Source organism: Cupressus sempervirens, chromosome 7 (assembly GCF_028749045.1).
Source record: "Cupressus sempervirens isolate cs-2001-9-10 chromosome 7, ASM2874904v1, whole genome shotgun sequence".
NCBI lineage: Eukaryota > Viridiplantae > Streptophyta > Pinopsida > Cupressales > Cupressaceae > Cupressus > Cupressus sempervirens.
In genome coordinates, this window is record NC_143124.1 from 708,331,085 (window position 1) to 708,346,096 (window position 15,012).

Consider the following 15,012-nt stretch of genomic DNA (forward strand, 5'->3'; position numbering starts at 1 on the left):
TCCATTGCAATCTTTGTGGTCCCTGTACGACGTCGTCATGTGCATTCATACTTGTAAAAAAAAAAATCTTGGCTTGTATTGAATTCTTGTTCCAAGAATCTCTGGGCGGGGCATTACATAAGTTATTTTTATAGTATCTAATCCATTTATCTCTTAATGCCTTAATGCGATTCTATATAATTTTATTTAACAACAAGACAAATTATATGAACAACCTTATCAAGTTTATTTAGTTGATAAATACATAGATATTCTTATATAAAATTTTTAAACAAATTGATTAATGAAATTGAAAAGTTCAATAGAAATAAAAATAAGAAGTTCAAATACAATTATAATATTACAAATTCTTCAAATAAAAATAAAGAAAATAAAAAACAAAATTTAAAATAAAACTTTAATTATTTTAATTTTAATTATATATATATATATATATATATATATATATATATATATATATATATATATATATATAGAAAAAGGCAAGAGTTACACTAGAGATAAATTGTGAGTCTCTTATATAAGAGGTCTTAGATTCCAACCTACTTGAACTAAACTAATAATAAAAATTAATCATAACAATATACATAATAAATTTTAAAAAAATAAATATGAACTTTTTCTAAATAACGTATATTTTAAATATTTCTAATAGTATAAAAGTACATATTTTGATAATTGAATCAAATTTAGTAAAATAAAATAACTGCATAAAAGCATATAAAAAAAACGAAAAAAAACATTCGATCTCTCTGGTAAAAAGCTAAAACCGAAAAACAAAAACCAAAAAAAACAACGTAACAAAATATAATTGTTCGACTGGAGATTTAGGTAAATTGAAGTTCCAAAACAAATTATTTCTGTTGGATAATCTAAAGCAAATAGAATACGCTGAAAGCAGGTCGGAATGAAAACAGAATGGCCCTGAATTTGCTTACAGATCCTCTATCAGCTAAACAGGGCCTCACACATGCCTCTTCTACCTCAGCTTTTGGATATGGTAGCTTAGCAGGAGGTAGCATGAACTCTCTGATGTGCCCATCTCCGGCGAAGGGATACTTTTACTGCAAAATTGATGATTATAAATGGCACTTCAACAAGCAACATTTGAAGCAGAGAATAAGCTGTGTTGTCACAAAGAGTGTAGTGGAGGAGAAGAAGACTCTAGAGACATCCTTGGTGCCAAGGTCACGCCGGCTTATATTGCTGCGTCATGCCAAAAGCTCATGGGATGATCCTTCGTTGAGAGGTAAACTCTCCTTCTGTTTATTGATTATTTGATTCTTTGAAAAAATATTGAGAGTTGCTCTTGCTGCCTGTACTTTTAATCTAAATTTATGGTTTTAAAATTTGACAAGTTTGTGAACCACCATTAACACACGGCGGGCTCGGCTTTCACCACATTCCTGAAAATTTTGAACTTGGTTTACTCTGTATTGTACACCATCATTATGTCACTTATGCTTGTAACACCAGAATCTAGTCCTTTTCGCACTGGGTTACATGCCGTTGATTGGAAATATTCCATTTACTCTTGAACTTGTTCATAGCATCAAACCACATGGTAGAAATTTGAAAAATACATTAGACAAGTGGAGACTGGAGAGTAATGAATTAAACAATATGCAATTGGAATGGAGGGGAATTCATTGTGGGCTTCTACAGGGCAGGTCTTATATACCAATTTTGTATCTTGCTTGGGTCTGACCGTATAATTTACTTTTCTCTTTTACTAGAGTTGCCCAATGATAATCTGGTTAGATTGTGGCCTAAAATATTCCTGCTACCTATTAGTAGAGTTTATCCTTATCGTGAAAACTGAGATTTGGATCCGGGTCATGCTTTTACTATCTTCATCATTTTTATGAATAGGTTAAATACGAGATTTTATTGGAACTCTCACCCATTTTTAGAGGAAGTAAACATGACATTACATTGCACACTAAGACTAGAATGTATAAAATAGTACGAAAACACAATTCAACCCTGGGCTCTACTACACTAAAGTAAAAGATATCCAGAGTTCCTAAAAGAGAAGGGTGGTCAGTTATAACCTCCAAATAGTGTTGCGTCACTGTAAAAGCTGCCAGCAAACTGGTACAGCCTTAAATTGCCACCACACTCCTGCCAGTCCCAGTATATACTATCTTGCCTATGCTGTCTGCAGTCAATCTGGACTGGACTTCACCTAGCCGTTACATCACCGACCCAAAACAGGACATTCGCTATAGCTCATCCCAAAAACTTCCCTATGGTTTTAGATAACTTTAGTTATGTTTGTGGTTTCTTCAACCACACTTTTGATCCATTCAATCTTTTTCTAATGTCCATAAGTATTGAATGTAGGAAATGTGCAATATAAGGACTCCAACAAAGTGTGGGATGTGTTTCCTGAATAAATCTCCCATGGGTACATATGCTGCTGTATTGCTTGTGATAATTTGGATGTATTCCCCACCCCAACTTCTCGGATCACCCCCCTACAGCAGATTGCACTCAGAAGAAACTCACAGTTTTCCTGCCCTGACCTGGTTCATCAGTCTTTGGCAAGTTACTTGTCAGGCAGAGAAATTTCCTAGATCTATGTTAGATAAATTCTGTGCTGCTGAGCCTGAAACAATAATCTAAGACTGCAAAATGACACTTTTACAATTGTTTGGCTGCTATCTGCACCATATATCTATTATGTGGATGCAGATGCTAATTTATATGTCTGCAATACATAGATTTTTTTAAAAACCAAGTGGGTGTCTCCACTACCTGCCCAGCAGCCCATTTTGGGGCAAGCAGGGTGAAACTAGTCCCCCTTGGGGCAGGCACAAACACCTGTAGCACATGCGCACCATTCAAATGCAATACATAGATTTTATACCCGTTCAAAGCTACTTCCAACATTGCAACTCTTTTCATTCCATAAAACCAATAGTGCAATAAAGAGAATGCCCTTCTTTTACCTTGCGCAAGATTGAAAAATACTTATAGCTTCTGTTATGAACAAATGGTATGTCTGTCATCAATCAAACAAATCAATTTCTTGCTTTCTCAAATTGGTTAAGTGAAATAGTTTCATGGAATGAAGATAAACAAGCACATGGGTAAAACACACATGAAAAGACAGAGAAACACAAGGATTTACCCAAGGGTAACCAAATGTGGAAAATTCCAGAAGAATGAAGCTGTCATCCTCATCCATACAATCATCTTACAAATTCTTATAAGCGAATTGCTTATGCTGAGCCTTTAGCTTTTTCTTGTACCTTTACAATGCTCTCCTAGTAACAGATGCAAGTATCATACTTGTTATCTACATAAGATAAAATGGTTAAAAATATAAGTACTGGTTAACTCAGCCTTTTGAGCATTGAAGAAGCCTTGAGTAATGAGACAAGAAACATTGATTGTGAAGTACAGAAATCAGTTCATGTTCTTACGAGGTGCATGTTCCTAATAGCATCAAATTGTGTTAACTTTGACCTTTATTTCTTGAGGTTCTGTTGTTTGTGTTTTGATGTGTACTGAAATGGATTAGATATTCTTGAGAATCACCATAAAAGTATGTTAAGCTTTGGTTTTTTCTGTTTTCTGTCATAAACTGTTCTAGATCTTGCATAGAAAGATGTTTAGCTCATTGAGATTGACAATCATAATTCATAGAATGAATATTGGTTATTCTGGGACTATATTATTATTAAGAAATATACATATCTAATGATTTATTTTGTTCAATGTGCTCTAGACCATGACAGGCCTTTAAGCAAACATGGTCGCTTAGCTGCAGCAAGCATTGCTGGCAAACTGTACCAGCTAGGCTGGTTGCCTGAACTAATTTTGTCCAGGTCTATGAATTTTCTTTCATTTACTTGTAAATGCATATCCTGTAAATTTGCATTGTTTTATGTGTATCTATTTTTTAGGGTTACAAGAATTAGAATACTTCTGGACTGGGTGCACTGAATAATGGTTCACAAATTTTCTTTCCACTTATAAGTAATCTTTATTTTTTTGCAAATTGATTAAAGTGGACATAAGGAAGGATTTGTAAATTTTTAAAACAAGAAGATTCCTCAAAACAATGTTTTCCTTAAAAATATGATATCGGAAATGTTAATTAAAACTGAAGTCAAGCTCAACATGCATATTCATTATTTTTGTCAAAAAGGGGTTGCATTGAAGTCAGGAACTCACTGATGTCATTAAGTATTTTCATATTATGAAATGTCCCTGGTGGGACTGCCAACACAAGTTCACAATTTTTCGTACAATCAGCTCAAATCCTAGCTCTTTTTAATCACCAAGATCCTGATATGGGCAAAGTGAGATGATGCAGTACAAGGCAGGTGTACCTCCAAAGGAGATGACCGAGCTCCCAGCAATAACAACACAACAGAAGTATAACAAGATGCAATTGGAAAAAACTCACTTATTAACAAGAGATCTTCATTTACACAACTGAATACTGATTGATAAGACAACTCACATACAATATGCCAGGCTGGAAGGCTTTCCCAGTTATGGCCAATACAGTCCAGATTACAGACCAAAACTTGCTACTCTCAAGCTTCCTCCAAGCATCTGTTCAATGACTTGCTCCCTTCTCCACTACTAAGACTCCATGACATTACATATATAGGCAACATGACACATGGTCGACTTAGAGTTCACAATCTCCAATAATAGGAAACGTCCTATACAATATAGGACTCACCCTCAATGAATTAATGATCAAATACATAAATACATTATTAAACATTATGCGGTCTCAGGTATAGGTCCACACATTAACTATCTGCCTTGATTCAAGAGCGCATAAGCTAACTCTTAAATATAGAACCTTGCCGAATTAAATACTAGGTATCGTATGAAGAACAACATAGGAAATCAACACCCGATAAGGTGAAGCATAACTTCCACCAGCTGTAACATTAAATTATGTGCACTTAGGATAATGATCTATGATAGATCCACAATATGAAGCCAAGCTCGCAGAATCTGGAAAAGACAAACAAGTGTTTGCCGAATCAAATTGTCAGACATATACCTGGAAAACTGAAAACATGCAAATATTTTTTTGGGTGATGCAAGACTACCAACAGCCCAAGGATGCTCTTGCATCAGACAGCCAAGGTGACAAAAGATGTTCCATAAGGACATATGAACATCTGACAGAATTCAAAATATAAATCCCATGCTCATTCTAAATACACAAATCCTCTTCATCAATCAACATAGAAGTCTGTCCAAATATATTGGTGCTACCAACTGTTCCATCAGTCATCTTAGATCTACTGCTGCTACAACTTCCAGGATCAAATGAATCATAACTGCTGCATGCCTTCATCTGATTAGAAGATTTTTTCCCTTTACCTCTGTTCTTAATCACAAGATCAGATAACTTCAAGTCAGACTGTTTTTCATCAGTGATAACCTTAACCACAGGTTCTGCTATCTTCGAACTAAAAGTCTTGAAAACACTCAGGTTCTTTGCTTTTCCATCTTCTTCATCCTTCAAAGGAATCAAAACAAATTTCTTGCTATCTTTCTCAACTATAACAATATTCTTTTTGCAATCATGTATAGCTCCTCTATCAAATTGCCAAGGTCTTCCAAGTAAAACATGACAAGCACTTATGTCTACTACATCACATACGACTTCATCCTTAAAAGGTCCAATACTTAAATTAACCAAGCATTGTTCTCTAATTTGCACCTAATGATCATCTTGAAACCAACTGATACCATAAGGAGTAGGATGTTCTAATCTTTGCAAACCAAGTTTCCGAACCATTTCTTCAAAAAAAAAATTAACAGTACTACCTCCATCCATAATAACTTTACAACATTTACCTCCAGACTTACAAATAGTTCGGAATAAGTTTCTTCTTTTCACTAGTTCCACAGCATGCTTAGCCAACATGATCTTCTCATCAAAAGAGATTCTCTAACTTCAGGTGAAGCCAAATCAACATCAAAAGTGTCCACTTTTTGATCTTCCTATACTACCAAGTTCTGTTTGTCAACCTTCACACTAGGGCATTCAAATGCTCGGTGTTCATCTTTACCACATTTAAAAGAAGTACCTCTAAATACATATTTCTTATCAGAAACAACTTGCTTACCCTTATCTACTTTAGTCAGATGTTTACCTTGCTTCCTAACTTTTCTTCAGCCTTTAATGCTTATCAATAAACATCTTCAATTAAACTAAGTTTCAATATACTCAATTCATCTTGAACATTGAATTTCAACCATTAACATACCTTGCAACCTTTTCCTTAGAAGATTCACGATGTCCGGATCTGATTTGTATCTTGTAAAATTCCTTAGTATAGTTCTTCACATCATATCTTTCTGCTTCAAGTACAACTTCTCAAACAATTCAAGTTCATAATCTTCAGGAATGAATTTAGCCTTCAATCTAGAAACCATGGATTTCCATCTACTAATCTTAGGTTCATCATTATCTTCTCTATCTTTTTGCAATTCTTTCCACCACGAGGCAACATGACCTTTCAACTTAGTTTGTGCTAACCTAACCCTCTGTGGATCTACAATATTTTCAAGCCCAAAATAATCTTCAAGATCATTAATCCAATCTATCAATTCCTCAGGATCTAAAGAACCAGAATAATTTGATACCTCCATTCTATGACTCTTACCAACTTGTGCCATATCTTTCAATAATCTTCTTCTTCAACAGGGATCTCCACCTCAAGTACTTCAAGATCTTCAACAGCTTCAACATATTCATCTCTTGTTTCCGGATTCCTTCTCATGCCATTCAAGATATTTCAGGTCTCATTCCTCGTCTCAACCTTGAATTCTTCAGACATATTTTCCAACCTCCTAGGATTCATCCTTCTAGGCGACATATTAAATTACAACAAAGTGCAACTGCCTCAAACTTCAACTATCTGCCACCAACAAGAATCAACAAGTCTGTAATAGGATACTAACACAATTTGAACAAGTCCTTTGCAATTGTGAGCTAGAACCACGATCTGCCACCCCATAACGAAGGACTTCACGTCTTGACAAGTCCACCAAGCTTAACCATGATCAAATCAGCCCCAAATTAGATCAACCGAATCAAACCATGCTTTGATAAATCACCGGCTAGATCAACCTTTGCTCTGATACCATTTGATGCAGTATAGGGCAAGTGTACCTACAAAGAAGATGACAAGTGCCAATAATAACAACACAACGAAAGTGTAACAAGATGCAATTGGAAAAACTCACTTATTGACAAGAGATCTTCATTTACACAACTGAATATTGATTGATAAGACAACTTGCATACAATATGTTGGGTTGTAAGACCTTCTCGGTTACAGCCGATACATTCTAGATTATGGACCAAAACTTGCTACTCTCGAGCTTCCTCCAAGCATCTACTCAATGACATACTCCTTCGTCCACTACTAAGACTCCATGACATTACATATATAGCCAACAGGACACACAGGTTGGGTTAGAGTTCACAATCTCCAATAATAAGAAACGAGCTATACAATATAGGACTGACCCTAAATGAATTAATGACCAAATACATAATACATTATAAAGCATTATGTGGCCTCAAGTATAGGGTCACACGTTAACCATATGCCTAGATCCAAGAGTGCATAAGCTAACTCTTAAATATAGACCCCACCGAATTAAATACCAGGTATCGTATGAAGAACAACATAGGAAATTAGCACCCGAGAAGATGAAGCATAACTTCCACCAGCTGTAACATTAATTTATGCGCACTTAGGATAATGATCCATGATAGGTCCACAATATGAAGCCAAGCTCACAGAATTTGGAAAGGACAAACAAGTGTTCGCCGAATCAAATTATCAGACTGATGCTTGGAAAACTGAAAACAAGCAAATCTCGTTTTGGGTGATGCAAGATTGCCAACAACCCAAGGACGCTGTTGTATTGAGAGCATAAAGAAACTAGATTGAAGATTATAACAACGTAATTTTTTGGTGTCTTCCTAACCACTTTACAAATAGTAGCAAACAAGCAAAATTGATCAATGCCAAAATGATAAGCAAAATTTGATAAATACTGGAATGACAAATAACAAGCAAAATCATGCCAATACCAAAATGGAAGACTATATCATCTGATTTTGAGTTGTCACCAAAATGACATTATGATATGCAAATAAAAGGGATGAGTTGGTGAAACCATGATCTTCTGATAATATTAACTTGGATGTGGGCATGGACCATTACAATCTTTTTGCAGTATATAGATCATCAACAATATGAAAGTAGTTATTTGTCAAACGGTTGGCATGCTATCTACATAAAATGTAAAATACCTTGAGGCTTGTATAATGATTAGCTGTAGAAGAAAAATGAATGATATGACTGATGCAAGCTTTATGTATGATTATCATTCATTATGTAGAAGAAAAATGAATGATATGACTGATGCAAGCTTTATGTATGATTATCATTTTGTAACTGCCAAACATTTTTGATAATATTCCTTGATACCGAGTATAGGCAACAGGGAATATAGGCACTTCTTTTTATACTTATTTGGAATCAACCCAAAATAGGCCGACCGCATGTGACAATGAATCCTCTTTGGGACTGAACAGCATCACATTTGGAAATCCTCTATTTTTAAAATATATTTATTGTTATTAATCTATATTAATACAAATATTAGTGTGGTGTTAAAAAATAGCTTTATTAATAAATATGATAGCCGATCCATTTTAGTGAGGTACACGACATTGAAAAAACTGGAGCGTTGTCATTGGCTGTTTAGAATTTCAGAACTCACCAAGGACACTAATAGGGTGTCAAGTATGAGGATTTTTTGCCATAAATATTTTTTCTTGACCAAAGTCATACATTAGGAAGGAGGGTTTCTGATGTGGCTGAAACTTTGTCTTGTGTTTCATTGTTGTCAATTGCAGCCATTTCCTTTCTGCTTCATTAGGATATTGCTGATGTTGTCTATCAATTGAGGTGTATTTTGATTGCATCGTTGACCATTTACATGCTACCATGAAGGCAACAATTAGTGTGGTGTTCAAAAACAACTTTATTAATTAGTGTATTGGTAGTTGACACATTTTAGCAGGGGACATGACATTGATATATCCGGAGCTTTGCCATTGGATGTGATGGAGCCCTAATTTTTAGGGTCTCCATTTGTGGATTATACTTAATCTCTTCACCCTATGATATATATATTGTTGTTCTATTTTGCACACTTTATAGAAAATTTAGTTCGACCTATACCAATTGCCAATCGTAATTAGTCTTCTCCATATTCATACGAAATATTGTCCTTGCTACTTTGTATTGCATATAAAAATTACCTACTTAAGGACACCCCTGCATGTAATCCTTTTGATACTGTAACAAAAATTGTTGTTAGCAGTCTATCTACAAAAAAAATCATGCCTGATTTCATATCTCTTGACCATTTTCAATTGGAGTGTCATCTTGCGTGTGCTTTATGATCAGTGTGACCATACCTGCAACTAAGTGTGCAATCAAAGAAGAAAAGGATATTGTGCATAGAGGCCAGAATAATCATAATCTGAGATTATCATATGTTTGGATCAAAGTTGACAAAACTGACTGAGATAAAGCTGTGTTATCTAGAAAGTCTGTCCACATGATTTGATTCTAAAGTAGAACTCAGCACTAAAAAAGGTTTGCTCAAATACATCATAACAGTGGGTGTACTTCTTGATACATAAACAAATTTAATGATTTGTGCAAGGTTGAGGAGCATCCATTGGACAAAAGAAAGTCTGCATCCGGTATTTTCAAAAACAGATTGCAGAGGTTATTTTGAGAGCCAAAAGTATCATCTGATATATTAAGAGTTACCCTTAAATAGAGGTTGAATCTATATTCAACAAGGGCCATTAGACAGAAAAAATGAAGGTACTGCAAGTTCTCAATACCCATTCACATTAACAAAACTCTCCCACAGATGAAGAAGATATTGGCAAGGGTGAACCAGTTGAAGAAGGTGATTATTCAGAAGATAGAGGTTCTTCCATAAATACTGTTGATAGTGTGTAGGAGGAATAAAACAAAGGATTCGAGTCAAAAATACCCAGTCCACATAAACTTATTCTAGTGTGCTCAGCTTTCGACAAACAAACCATGGTGATTAGAGTGATGAGACAAAGCTAAAATAATAAAGTAACTGAAAGGGAGTTGTGTCATCCATGTAGATACGAAAGAAGGCTTACGTCAAAACCAAGAAAGGAAGATATAATTTTAAAAGGGTTGAAACACATAACTAGAGTTTTCTGTTGAATTATAGAGACGCATGTCAGTATGCTTATCCTGACAGATGATTAATTGATGAACAGACTCTAGTATAAGTCTGAAAGATAGCTGGAGGAAGTATCGACAAATAGAAATGATGTATAACAAACAACCACAAATAGAAAGTAAATAATTGATAATAGAAGGAAGATTAATATCAAAGACAAAGACGATAGTTATATGTTCCTCCATTGTGATTCAATGGTCGTGTTTTGACGATGAGAAGGATTACGCACCAAATAAAGGCAAGGAAGCGAAGTAAAGAAGCCACAAGTCTAGGGAAAAGCATACTATCCGCAGGCACGATGCCCAGCCTAATCTCACAATACAATAAATGATCACTTACAGAACCCGACGTGCCAGAAATTTGCATAGTAGCAATCCATGGTAACATTAAAAATGTTCATACACAAACAGCGATGGAGGAGAGATGGCTTTTTTGTGACGGCAATACAATCTGCACAATGAGACTCCATTAGAAGAGAAGGATTAATGCCACTACCGCTGTGGAGAGATGTGCATATCGCTGGAGTTATATATATTGCAGAAATTCCATCTATATGGCACAGGTCTTCAATAATCAACATATATTAAAGACTAAGGGAGATTATGCGGACAGAATTATCATAGATTAATATTGAAGAAATAATAATTAAAAGAAATCCCGTTCAAAGTAATGCTAATTATTTAATAAAGGGATATGACTTTTCATTATGAAACGTAATGTCTTTTTGTATATAAAGATATATAAGGAGTAAGAAGACATTGGAAAATAATCATTGTAATACATCCGAACATCCATATTCTTTTAGGAGAAGCATTTTATATTTTTGTTGTATGGAGAGATAAGGGCAATATTGTGATTTTGTAATAAAGTCTATTATTTTACTTTTAAATAAAATAAAATGTCTTTTGTTTACCTTTAATGGCATGGAGATTTAAACCACAGGCGAATCGTCCTTCATAATTATATTTTAGAGTTCTGTATATGATTTTGATATTAGATAAGTGGACATGGTCAATTAGCATTTTAAATTTGATCATCATAGGTATTGTGAAATATTAAATTGTTTCCGTACCTCTGTCTAGTTTGTCTCCTACGGAGTTAAAATTCAATCTGGACTAATTTAAGATTGCATTATAATTGGTCTGTCGCATCTGGATTATTGAAATTGTTGGCAGTACAAGTGCATTGAACATTATGAAGTTGTATGTAAAAGCTCACCGAAGTTGACTCTATCGCTCGAATGAGCAAAGGCACTGGTCTTTTTATTGAAGTCGGAAAATCTATATATTCCTCCTACAAGCATCAAATTCATTATTAACAAAATTTATACAAAACATTCAATTATCAAGTATTCAACATCCAATTTCAATTTTATCGAGTTTTAGGACCTTGCCAGCCGGAAAACTCTTGAAGTTTAAATCCACTATAGAAAAGCCTTGAACCAGGCAGTCAATGTTAAGGTAAAGGTTTACCTGCCTCGGTGTAGTGGAGCCCGAAGTGCAGGGGAATCTAAGCAATTTCCATTCGTTGGCCAAAATTTGATTGAGAGATCCTACAGGAGAAGTGGCAGGCTCTTGGATTTCCAATCTGCGATTTTGGCAACCAACAGGTTGTTCTGAATTTGGGAACTCATCATGTTCACCAGCAGGGTGTTGAGCATGGGGATTTGTTGGGCTATGAAAAATCTTTTGTTTGACCTAACTATACATTAGGAAGGAGTCTTTTTGATGCAGCTCAAGCTTTGTCTTGTGCTTTATTTTTGTCAATTGTGGCCATTTCCATTCTGTTTCATTATGATATCCATAATATGTTCTATTACTTTGAGGTACATTTTTAACTACCTTCTTAACACCCATGCCCACACACCTTCGCCTTGGACCTTATCCTTCAGTTCTAGATTACTTCTTGTCTATGAGGAGTTTTTAGTCTTTCCTTGTCTTGGTTCTTTGCTTTCTTGCATGTTCTTTCTGTGCACACCATTTGGTGCTCCCTCTGTTGGCCGTCGCCCTCTTGTACTTCCATTCCCTTAGACCCTCGTAGTCTCTTGTTGGTCATCAATAAATTTATCTTATCTTGATCATTTACGTGCTATCACGAAGGCAACAATGGCTGCAATTCTTTGTGGAGGAAATTGCAAAGTGTTTGGAGGTGGCTTTACCTATGGATGTAATTCCAATTTTCCAAGTGTTGAGAACTTGAGATAGTGAAACTTGATGAAGTGCTGGTGGTGGTTTTGCTTACTAGGATTTTTCTATGTTAAAAATGTAATGGTGTTTTAGGGGGTTACTCGAGGCTTATGTAATTTTGCCCAGTTCACATTTTACCTCTCAAATTGTTGCATGGGGAGTATATAAGAGGTGATACTATAGGAGCAAATTGCAAGTAATGGGAGGAAAGCCCATGGAGTTGAGTAAAAGGATATGCATGTAGTTTGCAACATTTGCATGCTTGTGTAAAAAGTCTAAAAGTTCATAGTGTAAAATGAGTGGTAGGTAGAGATTGGCATGCAATTGTCATTGATAAACATAATTATATCAGACCTTTAGAACTTCACAATGAATGGAATTTGACTTGAAAACCTTCTCCACACATAGAAATTTACAATGAAGGCATCCAAAACGCATAAGACTCCTCTTTAGAAGCAAGAGACATAAGCATTTACACTATAATAAGACTATGCCAATGCAACGAGGCCTATTGATTGGCCAGCATAGGAACAAAATATTACTAGGGCTTAAGCAAGACATGTATAAAATGAAAGCAAAATATGCATGTAAATGTTTTAACAAGGAACATAGGCATTTAAGATATTAAGTTGGGAAATTGAATATAGTGCTAGCAAGATGGAGGAGTTTGAGGTGTCCAGTACTATTTGGCTTTAGTGAAAGTAGATATGTTTTAGGATGTGCACCATATAAGACAACTTTAGTGCAATGCCCCCTAATTCGGTTATACCTAGTTTTTTCCCCAAAGTAACAATTGCATAACAAAATTTGTTTACAAAGGTGATTAAAATGAAATATCATCTCATACGTGGATCTAATTGATGGTTCTATTTCCCTTTATCAACCATAGTAGGGGTTAAAGAGGAGAGCATGATGGGATGCTTTGAACAGTCACCACAACTAACCCCAAGGGCGTAATACAACATCCCTTGGCTCACAAGTGGCAAGATCCTCATCTATCCAATAGGGGGTGGCCTATTTAGAAGGGGAACACATGTTTTCCCTCCGTATCCATGTCTCCTTATTAACCCATATATGATTGCTTCCATTCTTTAGTCCACTTTTAACAACCAACCATTGTAAAGATTGGAGAGCAAAGCATTACATGGTGCTTGGAATATTCATGTCAACTAAGCCCTAGGGTGTGATATAACCACCCCATGGTCCACAAGGGATAGGAACCTTGTCTATCCAACATAGGGTGGCCTACTTAGAAGGGGAATCCATCTCTAACCTCTACATGATTGTTAGTTGGAGAATAAGTAACATTAATAAATATATCAAGAATCTAAATTGATCAACATTTCACAATAGTAACTATACCAAAAATGCATAAAGGATTATATGTTAAACCACATCATCACAATATGTACCACAATACTTTTGGATGTTGAAATGCAAATTGCTCATATTCAAAATTGATCTCATCCAATTCCTTAAGGCTTGCCCTTTGAATGGAGTTCTTCCTTATATAGCCTTCAATTGTTAATGGAGGGTTATGTCCCTTCCTACGCGTTGATGTGAGCTTTGTCACCACTCCAATATATAGGATACAATACAGAGTATTCAATCCTCTCTTGAACAAGGAATCCTCATATGCTAAATAATATGGTGATTGTGTGACCAAATAAGGCATCCTTAAGGTTTGCACTATGAACTAGTGATTTTGTGTTGGATATAACTCAATAAATGTAATGTGATTTGTTGGTAACCATGTAGGAACTTACATTGTTCATTCAATGGGATCTTATGAACTTTCTACATACAAATGATTTGGCAATTTGAGCTCTTCAACTACTACTAACAACCTGAGTGCAAAAAGAAGGATAGGTTTAGGAAGCTAGGATAATTCTATCTCTAACTCTACAAATGCAAGACACTATTGATGATATGGTCAAATTAAATTGGTCCTTGCTTGAACAACTTAAAAAACTGCACATAGGTGGGTGTTATCCTTTAAGGATGTGTGGATGATTTTCAAATTGCCAATATTCATTCAAATACCCAATTTTGACGCAATCAAAATGGACATTCCCAATTGAAATTAAGTGCTCGCAATGAGTTCAGACCAACCTTACACTGTTACTTGCAATCAACAAGTACCAAAAGTTATGAACACATGCTCATCATGATTCACTAACTATAGTATCTTTCATCTTTTACTCAACTACTTAACGACTTATATTCAACATTAAAAAAATCCTATTTGAAGTGAGAAGTAGGAAACCATGCGCCACTCCAAAATAACACAAGTATCCACCATGAAATCATCAATGGATTTGAAATTACTTTGGCAATATCTTAGCAACAGTTTCTCCAAATCTCCTCATTTTACAAACGATTTGAGCAAGCGCTATATAGAGGCTCCAAGTACAATGAATGAACTAGATTGATTCAAGATCAATGACCCAAATGTTTCCAACACAACCCTAATGTAACTACCACCTGCAAGCATTAAATGACAACCAATGAT

General features: G+C 35.2%; 1 protein-coding gene across 3 annotated transcripts in view; it reads left to right on the plus strand.

Moving 5' to 3' along the window:
• The first annotated feature begins 741 nt into the window (after positions 1–741).
• The window catches only part of LOC149549184 (Phosphoglycerate mutase family protein), a 145,088-nt gene continuing 130,817 nt past the window's right edge, over positions 742–15,012 (plus strand). The window contains exons 1-2 of one of the 3 annotated variants that reach the window (XM_089792593.1): positions 742–1,249; positions 3,737–3,836. In XM_089792593.1, the coding sequence (XP_089648719.1) occupies positions 919–1,249; positions 3,737–3,836 (431 nt within the window). In that variant the 5' untranslated portion in view covers positions 742–918. The remainder of the gene's footprint in view (positions 1,250–3,736; positions 3,837–15,012) is intronic. The other 2 variants (XM_089792592.1, XM_089792594.1) reach the window with 2 other exon arrangements.